Raw genomic sequence first — 18,963 nt, forward strand, 5'->3', positions numbered from 1 at the left:
TATATTTGCCCTTTGGGACCTGTTTTCCAGATCTTCCACTTGTATTTCCAGGTTTCGTGTTGCTACATCAAGCCTTTCAATAGCTTCGCTATTCGCAGGGGTTTCTTTATCCGCCTCGTGAAGACCTTTTTCCAAGAGATCGGTTCTCTCACCTAGTTCTCTCAACTCTTGTCTGATCCCTCTAAGGGCCTCGTTAAGATCAGATTGCATAAGTTGAAATTGATCTTGGAATGTTTTTGTCAAATTAGCCTGCAACGCCTGGAATTCACCCAAGAGATCCTGTCGGGACATCGGGGTCAAACCTTCCGTAACTCCAGGAAGAGAGCCCTCCCCGACCTCCTCCTGGCTATTGCCAGCTCCATCCCTGGTGTTCTGCGCCGACCACATTGCGTGGAGGGTGCCCGATGTATCTTCAGAAACTTGGGAAGGCTTTCCCCCTCTTCCTTTTGTTTGTGGTCATACTCTTCTGCTTTCCGTCTCCTCCCGCACTAATCCTCTGCCCGCCCGAGCTTCCTGAGCCTCCTCTCCCTCCTTCAACCTTTCCTTGCACTCCGATGCGGGAAATTCTCTCCCCGTTTCTAACTGGTCTGGTCAGCCTTTACTGGGCGGCACGCACAAAAGGAGAACGGGTGCCGACTCCTGGGGGGCCCAGGTCAGCCGCTCAGTTCACAGGATACCCAGGGGCTCCGGCTGCAAAGAGACCGCACACGTCAGAGCCCTGCTCGGTCCCCGAGCTCCGGCTTCTGGAGATCATGGAGGGGCCTCCTGGCTCTGTTCAAATGTGCCCGCGGGTCCGGCTCTGCCCACAACCTTCCTCCTCCCACCGGGGGGCTTGAAGATCTCCTTTCTCTTCCCCTCCTCCTCCAAGGGGGCACCGTAGCTGATGCTTCCTTCCCCCTTGCCTCCCACTGCCAAGGCGCCTTAGTTTTATGCGCTGGGAGAAGCCACCTCCTCCCTGAAGCAGTAACAGAGGGGGCCTTCCTTCCTGTCTCCTTGGGGCTCCCCTTACCTCCTCTTCTCAGGGTCGCCTCCCGTTTCGCTCTCTCCGTGGTCCCGGCCCCACCGCGGGACACCGCCAGGCCAGCTGCTCCATATAACACCCAGGGCTCAGCCGCTCTCTGCCCCTCCTCCACCTCCAGCGATCCGCTCTCAGCACCCGTCCTCCATGCGGGCCCAAGAGCTCTGCGCCGCCACTCCTGTGCCCGCCTCACTCCACAGGTCTCCTGCACCTCCTCAGTTCCGCACTGATACTGGTCTCCCCCGCGCAGCGCTCCTCCTCCGAAGGCGGGGAAGAACCGCTTTCCCACGCTCACAGGCTTCACCTTGCCGCCCGCCTCAGCTCACGGCTCCCTCTCCTTCCTTCCTGAACACCTCCACGATGGGCCGCTCACTTCGCTTTCCTCACTCCAAAGTACTCGGGTCCCGCGGCCACCTCCAGCGTCGCGCGGCTACCACAGCAGCTAGCAGAGTGCTTTGGAGGCTCTGGAGGGGTGGTGGGACGCCCAAAACAGTTTTGAGCCTCGGGAGAGCTGTCGGCAAATCTACTCGGTGCCGGCGGCCATCTTGAATCGGATGCCCTGTATCTTTAATATCCCAAATGTGAGAAGATATTTGGAGAAAATGGATTTCATCAGCATTGGTTCTTTTTTCCTTTTCATTTTATTTCTGGTTTGCCTACACCATGGCATTAGTGACAATAGTATTAATGCAGCTGTTTACATGAGCAAAGGAATGATACGAGTAATGATGACATCTCCTGAGATAATACCCTAAAGGCTATACAAAAATAAAAAATGGCAACCTATGGTACGTGCACATGACTACAGTGGGGAGAAATCAGATGAAAACCGTTTCGTATGCTCACTCCTTTTGCACGCCTTGAGTGTCTCCAGATTGTTAGTGGCTGAGGAAATACAAGTAAACAGGGCACATTGCCTAACCCACATTGCATTATGCAAAACAAGGAGACAATTCCAGGGAAATTCGGCTATTTTAAAACGGGTGACAAAAGCAGCCATCACTTTATGAAGCTAACTTTCTCAAAGAAAAGACAATGGTAAACAAAGTGATGAAAGATATACTATTGGGGCCACAAAGGGGCAAAGTAATATTAAGGGACCATAAATTGCTGAAATGTACTCACAAGAGAGGGAAAGCGATTCCCTTTTCTGGGACAGACCACAGGTTCACATAGCAGGCAAGGGGTTCACCCCTCAGGGTTGGATAGTAGGGATGATGGGATGTAGAGCAGAAGCAGAAAAGGCTAATGAACTAGAATGTCCATGATTTAACCGAATGAGAAATGTTCGAGGGAGAAAAAAACAAAACAAAAGTCATTTGAACAAACATTTCTGGTAACCTGCACCCCCTCAAATCCCTACTTACCTTTTGGCAGCACACTTCGCTGTGTGCTGCAGACTACTCTATCCCTCTGCAATGCCGGTTCCCTTCACTTACGTGCATGGGAACCGGCGCCATAGGGTCCTTAGTTTTATTTTTTTTACACTTTATTTTTACTTAGCTGGGGCAAACCCTGTAACCTCCCCAATGCCATTTTGGCGAACAAGGGCTCGGGCGACACCCCTGCTGCCCTTGTTTGCGACAATGGAAACAAGTGGTAGATGTGTTTGAAATTTTCAGCTGTACGTTATTTTCCTACAGCCAAAATTCGAACAACTCTACCATTCATCCCCACCCCACCCCCATTAATTATACAGATACCAATAAACTATGCCTAGAAGAATGGAAACAATATGCCAGACAGTTAACATGGGTGGAGGACAATGAAGGGCCAGTGCACATAAAAAGGGTAGAAAATCCATTGCTGTGTGCGAGAAACCTGAAGTTGCCTCACCCGCTAGTCTCCACGGATCTCTCTCTCAGGTGGCCAGGGCACAGCCATCGCCCTTGCATCCAGACCCTGGGGGTGGACAAGTGTAGGATGGCCACCTGGGAGAGAAACCTGAAGGTGCCTCGCTGTCTGAACTCCGGGGGGGGGAGGGGGTGTCTCTGGACAATCAAAATTATACCCAGCACTGGGCCGATTGTGAAGGAGATTGGGATTGCTGCTTAATGACATGCACGCCAGAGGAGTATGTAGAAAAAGGAGGCAGCTTGAGGGGTGCGTGTAAAATATGGATACCTAAAGATGCGTATGAAAGGATGAATGGAAATTAAGGTGTGCTTAATATATTGACTACAGGGGGGTGTAATAATGGCGATGAGAGTTGCACCGGTACAGGCCATGCCCCCACTTGTTCCCAAAGCCGAGAAAGGTTCAGTTAACAGTTTGTAAAACACCAATGGTCATGCAGCCGCCATCAGTGTAGAGTAGGTTGCGTGACACAAGAAGGGTGAGGTTGCAGAATATCCAGATAGGGTTATACAAATAACAGAGGTGGGAAGGTAGGCAGAAGTTGCAGCATACATGGGCAAGGCATAATGAATGGCAGCATCTGAAAAGACACGAATTCCAATATGGCGGAGAAGGAACAGAAGTAGTGCCATTGGTCAGACCAAACCTAGCAAGGCCTCAATACCGAAATACTGCATCTTGACATAACATTTCTTAACAGAATGTTTCAGGCTTCACAATGCTCAGACAGTAGCCCAAGCACAAAAGTCAGTGCGCCAAGGAGAGTTCTACTTATAAGCAGAAACCACACTAGTTAAGATTTCCCAGGAAACACAGCTTGCAATTATTAAGTTAATTAGTTTTAGTTGGTAGCAGTGAGAAATACAAATCCTTGAATGCCATGTGCAAATAGTTACCATACCAATTGATCCCATAACGAATTAATGCACAGCACCCCAAGTGACAGCCAAAAGAAAGCACACCCACTTCAATACACAGAAAATCCAACAAATAGATGAAATTGAGCTCTGAACAGTGGTCATCTACCACGTGATCGAAACAAAGGTCGTTTATGCCAGACCCAACTAGATAATGCACCTGCTATTTCCGTAGTACATCCAGACACAGAGACGACATGCCAGGGCCATGAACAGACTGGTAGATAAGGCCTCTGGCCTGGGAACGAGAAGTGAGTGAGTAACTTCTTTAAACTGGATCATAGCGGTTCGCCCATCTCTCCTTGCCCACCACATACCTTGGATCTGCATGCTTGAGGCCAGATGAACAAATAACTAACCAATTAAACACAGTCTTCCTTATCAACTAATGTAGTGGAGTGCCAACCAATGGCATTTTAGATTGAAATGTATAATTTGCAGAAGGATGAACCTAGGAGGCGTTATTAGTTGTAAAAGTACCAATAGTTAACAGTTCGCTTATAGATATGTTCTATACGCTAACAAACCAGATGAGAGATGTTTTTTAAGATTACTAACATGATGTTAGCTATGAAGTTTTCCTTGCTTAAAAGCTTGTTCTTCCTAACACCATTTTGAGATGGTCTTTTGTGTGATGTCCCCGCGGCCGTTTGTATCTGAATTAAAGCTGGGGTTTCTCATGCACCTGGAGTTACTCCATTATTGAGTTTTTCTATTTAAAGGCAGATTTAAGCCTATCTTAACAATAGTGTCAGGAGCGCACATCTTTGCGCCACTGTCCAGCCACTCCATAAATGCTCAGGTCACGTTTTTGAACAAGATGACCGGAGCATTTCTGAAAACAGCACAATTGAAATGTGCGCGTACCCTGCGCTTCTTTTGTTTGTGCTGTTTCTTGGAGAATCTGGCCCGGAGTGTTTTGGAGGAAATGTGCTTGGGGAAGCAGAAATCTAGATAGGAACTAGACTCTAGAAACTAGGTCTTTTTAGAGTAGGTCAGTCTCTGAATTGCCTGGATACTGCCTTCCTTCAACTTTGCATCACTGTCCCAAAGGCGCACTTCCCAACTGTAACCTCATCCGAAGCATGGGAAGAACACAAGCTCTGGCCAAGCCAGGAGGACATGTCCTATTGAGAGCAGGGACTGTCTAATCACTTCCTCAGCTACTGGATTCTGCAGGGGAGGCCATCTTTTCTATAGCCATTCATATCTTTGGTTATACCGCTGTGGTTGATACCAATAGGCGACAAGGCGCAGCTTGCTAACGTTGATGCCACTTCTCACCATCTACCCTTTCCTTGCTTACCTCTGAATAAAACTGGTTGATGTACGAGTGTTCTGGTCTTCCCTGCCTCTTCACGACACTGGGTATGTCTGTGTACTATTGGGAGGGTAAGGGGGGGGTTGAGAGGAAATCTCCCTCCAGTTCCACATAAAGGGGTGTGCCGGCAAAGGTAATACTTCCTGTAGATGTCAGCCATGTTACTGCAGGGCATGGATCTACATGGGTATCATATTAAAATGACTATTTAATGCCGTCTTTACCATTACTGCGCCTTTGCACCATATACAAATTCCCCCTCCCCATACACCGACAAACGTGAGGCGGGGTTACCGGGGTGTCCCCTGCAACCCTTGTTCGGTGTAACAGGAGTTGGAGGGATGTCCCCAGCTTCCATTAGATGCGAAGCGGGGGACAACAAAGTAACAACCAAAAATAAAGGAAAGAAAAAAGAACCCTTCGGCGTCAGCTCCGACCCACGTACGTGGATGGGAGGGAACTGATGTTGCAGGGATAGCGGGAAGTCAGCAGCACACACGTGTGCTGCCAAAAAGGTAAGTAGGTTGTGGGGGAAGCACTTGATGTTAGGCCAAGTCATGACATAAGACATTGGAGATTTGGTAGGCAGTGCCAGCTATCCCCCCCACACCCCCCCGAATTGTGGCATTAACATAGGCATCAGTTATCAAAACCACAAGCAGAGGATCTATGTGATCACTGCGCCTCGCCGTAATGAAAGTCAGCTTTTTTTAGAGACATCATTTTCGGCGGCACAGTGATCAAATAGATCCTCTACTTGAGGGTCGGATAACTGACACGCCTATGTTAATGCCACAATTTTGGGGGGGTTGGAGGGCGTGGGAGTGGAGGAGAGTTGGCACCATCTACCAAATCTCCAATGTCTGATGTCATGACTTGGAGTAACTATCTGGCAGCGCCAGCGCTGTGCCTCACTGGAAGCTTCGGGTGGGAAGAGGCAAGTGTTTCATCAAGCACAACCATGGCAAAGGAGGAAGAAAAGAGAGGTGCATCATGCAAACATGATGGTGCTCGGACATTTGAGTGGATCATTTTTCCATCTCCCGCACTCGCTCACGGAATATCCTGGCTCCTCACATTTTCTTCTATACTTGAGATAACAGGAACAATTTTACCTCACCCTAGAGGAAGCGGAGCCTGCAAATGCCTATATAATTCTTATCTTTCACCTTCAGAAAAGGATAAGCCACAGTAGAACACAACTTTCTCTCCTAGGACACAGTCATGAACATGCCACCTCCATTTGAGGTACGCTACGAAGGACACTTGAGTGAGTCTGCTCCTCTTCTGTGCAGTGCCACCAGTTCTCCCCTGCACAAGTTCACTTTAGTGTTAACGTAAGAAACGTCCCCCATACATTTGCCAGCAGGACATTTGTCTGCCCCATTCTACAGCACTTTGCGCTGGGCACAGAGGAGCAACGTTGTCCGTTACCTCCTCCCCCCTCCCTACACAGCCTCATGGATTTGCAAAGGAAATGAAATCCAGATTCGAAGAACAGATGCTCTTTGCACTTAAACACTTTATGCACTATAAGTGACTTATTTCACAATAATATTTTTACAAAAAGTGACAAATGTTTCTTCTCCACACAAATCAGGACTGGGCGAAGGATGTGCTCATTTAGGACCGTCCCCACTGTGACGGAGCAGAGTGACAGGGTGTGTGTGGTCCAGTCCATTCCTGCTGGGGGGTAAATGCAAAAGGTCTCCTCCCCTGCACCTCCACAGGAAGGAAGTAACACGATTGTGGCCAATTATTTGCATGCAGTGCTTGGAAAAGGACAAAGGGCTCAGAGAGCGGTTAAGGTGCACACTGGAGCCTGGATGGTCGAGGGGGAGGAGGGGGGGAAGAGGAGAACGCAAGATTAGTAGAGACAGTGTTGACTTTTACAGACCAAGAGCAGATGAGCTCTCCTCAGAACACATAGCGCAGGCTCAGACACCATCCAGTGAGTGAGCAGGGGCAGAATAACGGATTCAGGTTAGACACACACGGGTGGGGAGAGCGGTGGTCGGATAAGGATGGAGCAAGGGAGATAGACTCCACAAGGTAGGTCCTCCCAGTTGTGATTTGGCAGGGTTAAGATGTCCACTGTTCTCCTGCAAGAAGATGATGGAAGAGGGCCACTGAAGAAATATTCACATTTTGGCAGCTTTTAAATTTCAAGTGAAATCCAGTAAACAATTACATGTCCCACAACAATTGCAGAAGCTGCACTTGGGCCGGCACAAGAGTATCGTTGCAATAGCCACACAGAACAGCGGGAACGTCAATGGAGCCAAAGAATCCGCTCTGGAAATCAAGGACACTGCGTGCAGACAACGAAGAAGGCCCTGGCAACGACTTGCTGCACTTCTATAGTGCACCCACTGAATACAGACTTTGTGCTCAGGCAATGAAGTGGCTCTGAGGCGTGACCTGCTGGATGGTGTGATCCGATGGATTGGCTGCGGCTTCATAGTTGCAGATGACTACTTCTTGCCGCTGTGCCTGAAACAGAGTAAGGTAGATTAGTCTTCTATGGGCATCCGCTAAACCAATCCACACTTCAGAAGCTTCAGCAAGCCTCTGCATCTACAGGCAAACACTAGCCACCCACCACAGGGTAGGGAAAAACCTGCCCCATCCCACTCGCATGTACAGCAAGCAGTCACACACGAGGTAGACCCAAAAATGGCACTCGTGAGGCTGCATTACACCCTCCCACACTAAAGGTTACATGCAACACTTTACTTCGGATTCAATGCAGTCGATTTCTAAACGCCATACTAATAGTTTAGTCTATCCATTGGATTCTGACAACTACTGACGTTACATCAACAGGCGTATAAAGAGAAAGGAATTAAAATGGGGATATCAATGGACAGCAATACAATACACCTGCGTTAGCTACAGTATACAGAATTATGCACAGCAATGGCAAAAATGGCGGCGACGCAGTGTGACAGTGCTCAAGGGAGAGAAGGTGGTCATTGAAGCTGGTGATCCTGGAATTTTGGAAGTAAGACATTCTAGTGGGGAAGAGGAGGATGCACGGAGCACAGTTGGCATAAGACAAAGCCTTGGAGCAAAGGCCACGGGAGGGTGAGCCAGGTACATGGTGCTCACAGACGAGGAGGCAGAATATGAAATGCCAGCTATTAGGTAGGAATTGGTGCAGTCACACTGTGTGAGACTACACAAGACTTACCTGCTTGGTATTAGGTAACCCACCTTTTGGTATAGGGATGTACTACATAAATTGGTAGTGTGACTGAGCAGCCAGGCCTATCTCAAGAGGGGTAAATGTGAGCTGTAGAGCTGTACAGATGAAATCAGTCAATACAAGTAACACTTATATATTTATAACTGAAACCTTGAGAGTATATCTATTTATTTACACATCAGTATTTGTTAAGCATTCTTTAAAAAGGGCAATTGTTTGTAACAGTCAAGCAAACTTTGTAATCCCTTTACAAAGTCAATAAAGTTGTTGAATACTCTTAGAACATGCAATACATTTCTCCTACACCCTGCAGTGACTTCAATAACAAGGGTAGTATTCCATTTATCTTAAACACCAATGTACTTTTTAGACTCTGGTTTCAGGAAGGAAGGGTTAAGGAAATTGAAAGGTTAGAACATATGGATATGTTATTTGTATCGCGCTCGTACACAAGTGTTTCACAGCGCGACAAGGCAAGGAAGGGAACAAGGAAGAACAAAAACAACGGTCTTACTAGGCCCAGTGACATTGAGAATGCGCAAGTGCATGGGAGAGGAAGAAGGGGAAAGTGTATGGGAGTCATGGAGCAAGGAGAAAATAAATAAATTAAAAACAATAATAACAAGAGCAACAAACCGTGGTAGTGCAGCCAGCAAGTGGCAAGCGCTAGGTGTAAGACAACAGACAGTGTGTGCCAGATAGGTGCAGAAAAACACAGGGAGGAGACTGTAGGGTTACAGCTTCAGACCCAAGTGCAAGGGATTGCCAGGAGGCAGTGCGGGTGGGTGGCAAGGTGAACAGGTACCTGGGCCCGAAAGTCAGAAGGTGACCAGGTGCCCGATGCTGAGACAGAACCGATCAGCAAGGGAGAGGGGGATCGAAGGCAGAAGCAAAGAGGAAGGTCTTGAGGTGCCTCCGGAACCAGAGATGGTTCTCCTCAAGTTTAAGAGTGGCAGGGAGGCTGTTGAAGAGGGAGGCCCCAGCTGAAGACAGATCTACTCCCAATATACTTTTCATAACAATAAGAAAGTTTGAATCCTCTAATGAAATCTAAGTAAGCCTTCAAATTACAACCTATGAGGGGACAAGTAATGCCAAAGTCAATAGATTAGGAAGTGTGCCTTTAAGGAGCCAGCTCAGCCAAAGTCAATTGGACACAGTCAATAGTTCTGATGCCCTTTTTATACTTGGATAAAGTCTTTCACAAGTCAGATAGTTCAAGAAAATCACTGAAGGGACATGCGCTGTTAAGCCTGTGCAAGGGGATTTGAAATGCACTCAGAAAAGTTAAGCCAGTGCACCTCTCAAGTGAGAAAACACAAATTATGGCAATAAGGTAAGTACGCCAAGCCCACCACAGAACCTCTGGTTTGAAGAAAGTGTTCCAGCTGGATTCCTCCTTACTACAGCCAAGCAGACTCTTGTTCCTGTGCCTCAGCCGTGGGGACAAGAGGGAGGATGTTTGGCAGGCTCCTGCGGCAGTACTCGGGAGAGGGCTTCGGCAGCTACAGATTTTCTTGAAGTCAGCAGCTCTTCGTGGTTTCAGCGCCTCGCAAACAGCAATGATGCAGAACGAATATCCCTGGTTGGACTTTCCTGGCTCCCTCTGATCAGGATTTCCTGCTTCTGGGGTGTCCTTGGGAGGATCCTGGAACTTTTGGCCGGATTCATTCCGTGGAAGACGCTGCACTCAGTAATGGGCACTCAACCCTTGGCATTGGGCTTCTGCAACACTGGAGAGGCACAGCAAGTTGGGGATTGCCCCAAAGTAGAGTTCGTCTCGGGGCTGGTTGGTCCCACCAGCCCAAGGGGAAAATTGGCATTCCGCCCAGAGCTTCTCTGTCAATGCGAAAAAGGGGGTCAGCACAGTAGAAGGGCTTCAACAGGCACGAGGTCCAGGAGGTTGCAGCAGGCTTCGCTTCACGATTTCTTTTTCAGATGTTTCTTCCAGTGGTCGACTCTGCCTGCAGTCCCAAGAACCTCACCTTTTAAGCTCATTCACAGCCCTAGGCTGTCAATCACCCAACAGGGTGGCTGTCGCCAGCCGGCCAATCAGGACTGGTTTCATTCAGGCATACCTAGAGACAAAGGAAAGGGGAGTTTCGGGACCCTTCCCTACAACCTGTCCTTTCAGACACACTGGAGCCAAGTGTGGGCTTCAGGGCTGAAGCCCACCAAAAGCAAAATACACAGAGGGCTCAAACCTGTCCCAATTTACAGAGTAAAAACCAAGGAAGACTTCTCAAACAGAAAATGGCCTAAAAAGAAGACAGGGGCCATTTTGACAAAATGAACACCCTTGGGTGCTGTACTGCAGCTGAGGAGCCAGTCTGGGCTAAAAATGCACACTGGTAGTAAAACGTTAACCACTGCCATCAGCCATTTAAAGTAGCAAGGGTAACAAAAAAATGTTACTTGAGAAAGCAGGATAAGGGGCTACTAAGTAACCCCCTCCCAACACTCCACATAAGAGGGTGTGTGCTAGACCTACAAAGTAAAAAAGTAAGTAAGATCAATTTCACCTTACTATTCTTGGGAACAGTAGCTCACCCAAGAAAAGGCATTTAAACCTTAAGAGAAATCCAAGGGACTTCTCAGTGACACTGTACAAAAAGCAGATGGCAAGATGTCAGACTCCAAAAACAGTGACAGCATAAAATCCTAGTCAGGGAAAAACACAGGAGGGAGTGAGGAAAAAGGTCCCACTCACTCAGGAGTTAAAATTAAAAAGTCCTAAGTCCAGCAAAAGAGCTGGGGGTCTCTAAGGTAGGAGGAAATTAGCACAGAAATGAAAATACTGCCAAACACCAGCAATTAAGTATAGTCGGCAACACTGACTGAAGACTTGGGATGTGTCGAGTGCATGGGAGGTTGTAAGAAGTAAAGCGTTGTACTTAAAGGAGCAAAGCAAAGGAGAAGGTGTGCGTCTCAAGATGAGGCTGGAGTACAATGCAGCCCACTAATGGCTTGTGTAAACTGCAGGTCACTGTTGAAAAGGACCCCATGGCTGCAAGCAGAAAGGAGCGGCAGAGGGTTACATCAGATGGAACAGATAAAAGTGAAGGGCGTACGGTGCAGTGTATGAGGCTCACAAGTTAAGCCTCTCCATTGTGCTTTCCATTGGCAAATGGCAGCTGGTGACTAGACGGGGTAGTCCATGGGTGAAGGAGTGGAACAAGAAGATTGCAGTAGAATCAAAAATTGATCACAAGAAAAGCTGTATGCGGTGCAGTTGTAAAGAGTGAAAAATGGGGGACGGCAACACGTGGACAGCTCTTCCACCTTTCACTTCTGGTCATGAAACCTCGATCATGAACACATTTGGTTAGGTCCTAGACCCCCCACAAGCCCGACGGTTGCCAATGGCCCTATGGGCTGCCATATGACAGTGAGTTTGGGTAGTAGGATTGGGTTCTACGGTGAGTACGACTTCAACCGTAGTGGCAGACAGAAGCCAGCCAAAGAGATCTCAGCAGGAAGAAACCCAGGAGAATCTGCAACGAGGTAGTAAAAAAGGAAGCAGCAGCAGGTGTATCACTACGGAGGACCCAGCAACGGTCACAGGTAGCCCAAGGGTGCACCAAGAGTCAAGCCGGCCAGCAGCAAGTCAGCCCCACAATGAAGACAACAGACAGAGGTGACCCAAGACATCCTCTAAAGAGCTGAGGCGGAACGGCAGGCAGCCACTCGAGCTCCACGTCCCATGGGTGCTATACTGCAGCTGAGGATTGAGCCTGCGGAGGAAAAGCACAATGGTAGGAAAATTAAACCACTGCCGCTAGCCATGAAAAGGGGCTAAATAACCCCCCAGCACTCCACATAAGATGGAGTGTGCTGGACTTACAAAGAGAAAAGGTAGTAAAGTCAATTTCACTTTACTATTCTTGGGAATTGTAGTTCACCCAAGAAAAGGTATTTAAAACTTAAGAAAAATCTAAAGGATTTCCCTGTGACATTGCACATAAGGTGCAGTGTGTCACCATACAAAAAGTAGATGCCTATGGAGTTGGTTAGACTAAAGACAAAGGAAACAGATAATCCAAATCAGATCAAAACACATTCGAGAGTGATAAAAAGGGCTCACTCACTCCAGGGTTCAAATTAAAAAGTCTTCAAGAGCAAAAGCCTGCAAAAGAGCTGGGGGTCTCTAAGGCGGGAGGAATTCAGCACTAGAATGGAAACTCTCCCTAACAGGGCACACCGGCAGGACACTGTTGTCACAGCGATCGCTCTGGTGGAATGGGATCTTGGACGGCCGTGCAGCGGTCAGTTCGAGCCACCTTGAGATGGAAGCCTTGGAAAAAGCCTTCCCATGGTTCACAGGACCAAAGTTCCTGAAGAGCTGTGAAGTCTTTCGAAAACTCTTCATGCGTGCCAAGTAGAACTTCAGGGCACCAGCTATGTCCAGCGAGTGTAAAGCCCTCTCAGCCGGAGGCGAAGGTTTTGGAGAAAAAAACCAGATAAAAGGTTTGTTGATGTGGAATTCCGACTGAACCTTCGACATGAAAGAGGGGTGCGTCTGCAGCACTTCCCTCGAATCATGAAAAGTCAAGTATGGCTGTTTGCAGGAGAGGGCCTGTATCTCAAACACCCTGCTGGCGGAGGTGATGGCCACGAGGAAGGCTGTTTTCTACGAGAGGAACTGGAGAGGCTCCCGATGCGTAGGTTCGAAAGGCCCCCTCCACCCCCATGAGCCTCGTCAGAGCCACGTTTAGTTCCCATGCTGGGGCTGGTGCCTTCACCGGCAGGACGATCAAGACAGTCCTTTGAGGAACTCCTTGACGAGCCGATGAGACCAAAGTGAAGACCTTCGTGGAGACCTGGTGTAGCGGGAGTACTTGATCGATGAATGCACCTGCCCAGCCTTGGCCAACGATAGCAAGTACGGAAGAATCTGCGGGGCCGTGACTCTCAGAGGGGTAATGAACTGCGACTGGCACCAAGTAGGCAAAACAGTTCCACTTGTGACCATACGAGTCGACAATGCCCTGGCCTTGGCGACGACCTCTATGCAGTCTGCCGGCCGGTCATATCCTCCAAACCCTAGGGCTGCAGGAACAAAGCCGTCAGGTTGAGAGATCCTGGGTCGTGATGTAGGATGGCGCCTCCTTCTCTGGAGAGAAGATCTGAGACTACCAGCTTGATCGACAGCAACGTTTTTAGGCTAAGAAGGTTCGGGTACCAAATCTGCCTCTACCACGCCGGGGCGAGGAGTACACGTCCCCCAAGCTCCTCGGCTGATGGAATCTGCTGTCGAACCTCTGGCATTTAAAGTTTGATGCCGTCGCAAACAGGTCGATCTGGGGCATACCCCACTTGGTGAAGATGTGGTCCACTTGGTTCTGCCGAAGTTCCCACTCGTGGCAGGAGTGCAACTCCCTGCTGAGGGAGTCCGCAATGGTGCTCTTGACTCCTGCTAGGTGAAGGGGAACGAGGAACATTACTTGTCCGACGGCCCAGCACCACAGTTCTTGCGCTTCCTTGGAGAGGGCCAGGGAGCGAGTGCCCCCTTGTTTCCCGATGTAGAACATTGTGGTAGTGTTGTCTGTGAAGACCCTCACAACCTTGCCCTTCAGGGACGGAAGGAATGACTTGAGGACCCAGCACACTGCCCGCAGCTCCAGGATGTGGATATGGAGAACCTTCTCCTCCAGCAGCCACAGGCTTCTAGTGTGAAGACATCCGGTGTGGGGCCCCCAGCCTTCTAGGGAAGCGTCCGCCGTGACCGTCTCCTGGAATGAGGCACCTGAAATCCTGTGCCACGGGCGATGTTGGAGCGGTCATCCCACCACCTTATCGCCCGATGGAACTCGTCCAGAGTGATCTTGTCTGCGAAGATTAAGTAACACCTGCACCCAGTGTGCGTCCAGGAACTCCAGAATAGGTCACATCTGTAACCTGGAGAGCCGGATGAGATAGATACAGGACAACATTATGCTGAGCAACAACTTGATGGTCCGCACTGTGGCCATCTTCATTGGCAACAGATGAGGCACCTTCCCCTGAATGGCCGCTACCCTCTTCTGAGGGCAATGCTAGGTAAGACAGTGGGCCTCATAATTGTGGCAGGAACGGTATGAACGGTGCCAGTAAGGCACCGGCACCATTCATACCGTCCCGCTGCATTATGAGTTCTGTTTGCTGGTTCCTGACAGCCTGCCAGGTCTTGCCTGGCGGGCTGTGCTGCACCCACGAGCGGAACTCGTGATTGCACTGGCATCGTTCTCAACGGTGCCGGTGCAAGCATGCACTCCACCAACATTCTGCCCTATAGGGCAGAATGGGGATCGGGAGCCCAGCAATACCGCCACCCGCGAATGGGCAATTACCGGCCCATTCAACTGGTAATGGGCCGGTTATTGCTCAATCGCGTGTGGCGGTGACGGTAGCGAGCATGGCAGTAGCCATGCCTACCATACAGGCACGGCTACCGCCATGCTCGTAATGAGCCCCACTGTATCGACCCTGGCTCCTACAAACAGCGCGTGCTGCGATGGTGTCAAGCAGGACTTTGGATAATTGATGGAGAATCCCAGATCCATCAGCAGCTCGACGGCCGCCTCTGTGTGTCTGATGGCCAACTCCCGAGAACGGGCCTGGATGAGCCAGTCGTCGAGGTACGGGTATACGTGAATCCCCCATAGACGCAGATGTGCCGCCATCGGTACCTGCCACTTTGTGAACACTCTGGGGGGCGTTATTAAGCCAAAGGGTAGGGCCTTGAACTGTCCCTGCTCTATGATACTTAGAAACCTACGGTGTTTCCTGTGAATGGGGACATGGAAGTAGGCGGCATCCAGGTCCAGCAACATCAAGAAATCCCCCCTTTCCAGTTGGCCAAGCATGTGCTGCAACGGGACCATCCTGAATTTTTGGGACTGGAGGTACTTCTTTAGACATTGCAGGTCTAGAATGGGCCTCCAAGCCCCTCCCCCGCTCCGGTCTTCTTGCTTACCAAGAAGTATCTGGAGTAGACTACGGTGCCCCGGATTTGCTGGGGATACAGCTCTCATCACCGCTTTTCGCTGCATGGCCCGTACTTCTTCCAAGAGCTGATGGTACAAGAAGGAGAAACCTTTCGACGACCTGCACTTTCCTCTGGAAGAATGAAACTAATAGCAGTGCTGTTGGAGCGTGCCTAGTGCACAGGCCGTCTCCGCCTTGATGGCCTGTAGGGACTCGTCGACCGCCTTCCCGAAAAGGATATCCCTGTAGAAAGGCATGGCCAGTACCTTCGTTTGGACCTCCTGATGGAAATTTGTGGCCTTCATCCAAACTTGCCGATGAAGGCAGACACCATTCCTCATGTGGCGGAACCCCATGTCGGCAACGTCCAGTGCCACTGTGATGGCGTGATATGACGCCATCCCTCCCTCCTGGACGAGGGTGATCACCTCCATCCTCTTTTCATCAGGGAGCAACTCTAGAATAGGCCCCAGCTTGTACCACAGCTCCCTGTCGTACTGGGCTAGGATCGCCAGTGCGTTGGCCGCCTTGATGGTGGACGCCGCAGTGCGTAGATTACCTTCCTCCCCATAGTGTCCAACTTCTTGCCCTTGCTGTCCGGAGGGACGGAAGACGAAGAGGACAGGATAGATGACCGAAACCACCGAATCCAGCGATGGTTGCGACCTCAGGCACTTGGGTGCAGATTCCGGTACCCGATACTTCTTCTACAGCCCATCTCTCTTGGCTGGAGCCATGCAAGGGTTCAAGAGGGCCAGGCCCTCATCCCACACGTCGTCCAGGAGGGTTACCACTTAATTGCCTTCCTCTTGGCCTTGTGCCTCTTGTACAGGAAACCCTCCTTTCTGGCCTCCTTGGGCATACGCTGGAACAGCTCAGAGGCTTTGGCGATCATGGAATGGAATAACACCACCTCGTCTGGTGAGGACGCCCTAGGCTGCAGGGTCCCGCTGCTCGTTCCGAAGATATCATGGTCGTCCGTTGTCGTGGCTGTATCTGTCCCTGTGTCTGGGTATGCTGGGGGAGATGGGACCCGACAGTTGATGGGTAGGCGGTTGATACGGGGCCTGTGGGACCGTTGGAACAGGCCCTTGTGGCATCCTCTTCTGGATCTCCGACACCAAGGTGTGGAGGGTTGATATGATGTCCAGAGATGCATCCCTCTACAGAATTGGGGTGATGGTAACACTGGGCCCTGCACCCTCATCGCCGGCACCGTCGTACTCTTCCACGTCCTTGTGGACCGTGTGCAGGGACTCCATATCCTCGTCTTCAGTGGATGAAATTTCCATGGTTTGAGCCCCAGCCTGCGACTGATCCGGGGCCTCCTTGTCCCCCTTTTTTCCACCCTGAGGGGTTGGAACCGGGTTCTGAGGGGGGTGTCCCCTTCTCTGGCATGCCAGCAGACCTTGCCAAAGTCACAACTGCAGTTTCTCACCTCTGAGAGAGGGATACCTTCAGCGCCATGGGGGTCAGCCCCTTTAGCTTTCGAAAGAGCAGCATCCACCAGCTCAATCGTTGACTAAAACTTTTCTTGTGCTGCCTGGGCCTTCTTAAACAGCTCAGCCTTCTCCTCCATCCACGGGTTCTCAGGCTTCTCACGCAGCTTAGCCGGTTTAAACAGCTTCCTCTTGGAGGAGGAGCTTGATTGCGGGCTAGGATTGGAGGCGGAGGGTGATGTTGAACGCGTCCTGCTTGCCGCTGGACCCACTTCTGCGGCAACCCTGGGGGAACCAGACTTGCGTCATTTGCCCTTATCTTGGGCCCCCTCGGATGAGGTGCACCCACAGGACTTAGAAGCCCACTCCTCAAACCGACTGGCCTTGGGTGAGGCATGCCGCTGGTCGGGGCAGAGGCCTTGGCGTTCAGCCACGCTGCCAGTCTACTGTGCCGGTCCTTTGTCATCTTCTTGGAGAATCCACTGCAAATCTCGCAATCCTCTTCCCTGTGGTCCGGATGCAGGCAGTAGAGGCATTGTAGGTGCTTGTCCACCACAAACATGTTGTTTCATCTCCTCCGTCACGGTCGGAGGGTGCGCAGTCGGCCTGATGGCCTTCTAGAAACTTCAACGATCTTCAGCCTTGAGGGGCGCTGAACTTCACCGACAACAAATCCATGCTGTCGGCAGATGGAGAGAAGAGCACAAAGGCTCTTTTGGAACAAATATAGAACCTTTTTCCACGAAAAACCTAGAAGTAGCTTGCATAGCAAAATTCAAAGACTCCCAACAATGAAGCGTGCATTAAAAATCTGAAGATGGCTGCCAGAGGAGGGGCTTAGGGAGAGGGTCATCATTGGCTGGGGGCAGTAGGACAGCGATTGGTGTATGGGAGAAATACAGTTTTGAAATTGAAACCGTTTTTCTTTTACCGAGGATTCCCAGCCTGACGACAGGGAATACCCATGAGCATGTGAATCCATGCCAGACCCATGCTGGAGAAACATGGCTTCCAGCTAGGATCTCACTGCTAAAAGAGCAATTGTTCATATAATCTTCTCCCTTGGAAGAACTGGTTAAAGTGCTTGTGCCTAATCAAAAGGGTGCTTAGGCATTCAGTAAAAAGGTGCTCTAGGGTTTCTACTGCCCCCTGTCCTTTACAATATCTATACTTTCTATTTTCCCTTGTCAAGCCAGTACGTGCCCCCAAGACCTCCAAGGTGGGCAATAAAGTAAATCAAAATCTCAAATACAGCCTCTTCTATTTTGGACAAGGGAATTTCTTAATATACAATTCTGGCCGAAATAAGGGATTATCATGACAGAGCAGATTATGAAACAAAGCATAATTCCCGATAGCTTCTCTACTCGTACGCCAGACTTGTTCCCACAAGCCCCTTTTAACTGTTTGTGCTGTAATAATTGTAATAATCAATCAAGGTCTCCTTTGAACGCTCAAGACTTTACAAGTAAAATTCACACTTGGATCTTGAGAATGGGTAACACTCAGTCATAAAACAGGCCCTAGAGGTGCTTAGATGTAACCTTATACATGTTTTATAGGTAAAATTGAGCAATTTAAATATCGGAAGAACAGTGAACATGCCACGACAATGGATCTGCAATCCGAAACACATTGGTAAGATTTGGCAGAGTTAAAAGTTATATCAAAAGACTCCCTCCCATGATTGAATTGTCTTCCGTTTAGTGAATGAAAGGGCAAAACACTACTAGTGTAGTTGGGAAATGCTTGAGGAAATGGAGTTCAATACATAATGTAATCTCTTTTTCGACAGAAGCATAGCAGTATTTTCAATGTAGTTGCAAGAAAGTTTTTGTGTTGAGTACATTTCTTTGATATGTAAAAGATATACATTATGTGTTGAAAGTAATGATACGAGTCTCTTTTTTACTTAGAAAGTGTACTTTTAACGTGGTTGAGAAGATGGACTTGAAATCAAAATGTAGGGGAGTCATCGCCATTGGAGTGCTTTTGGGTCACTGAATGGCAACAGTGGGCTATTAGTTGGTTTTGCTTATTGCGTTCCCCTTGGGCGGGGAGCAATACCCAGCTGCACCTGAAATTAGATTTTATTTTAGGAAGAGGTACTTAAAATTTGAACATCATCAAAATATATTGTTGTGCACCACACACCTTGTTTGTATTATATGCAGCACTCAGTCATCATTAAACTCCCAAACAATGATTTCAGATTTAATATGGGAAGCAATAGAGAG

The 18,963-nt window shown here is 49.3% G+C and overlaps 1 protein-coding gene across 2 annotated transcripts in view; it reads right to left on the reverse strand.

Moving 5' to 3' along the window:
- Positions 1 to 6,617: 6,617 nt before the first annotated feature.
- Positions 6,618 to 18,963, reverse strand: part of PITHD1 (PITH domain containing 1) — an 87,735-nt gene continuing 75,389 nt past the window's right edge. For both annotated transcript variants that reach the window (XM_069622387.1, XM_069622388.1), the window contains one exon: positions 6,618 to 7,606. In XM_069622387.1, the coding sequence (XP_069478488.1) occupies positions 7,505 to 7,606 (102 nt within the window). In that variant the 3' untranslated portion in view covers positions 6,618 to 7,504. The remainder of the gene's footprint in view (positions 7,607 to 18,963) is intronic.

Source organism: Ambystoma mexicanum, chromosome 11 (genome assembly GCF_040938575.1).
Source record: "Ambystoma mexicanum isolate Mex_15411 chromosome 11, UKY_AmexF1_1, whole genome shotgun sequence".
In the NCBI taxonomy this organism is placed as follows: domain Eukaryota; kingdom Metazoa; phylum Chordata; class Amphibia; order Caudata; family Ambystomatidae; genus Ambystoma; species Ambystoma mexicanum.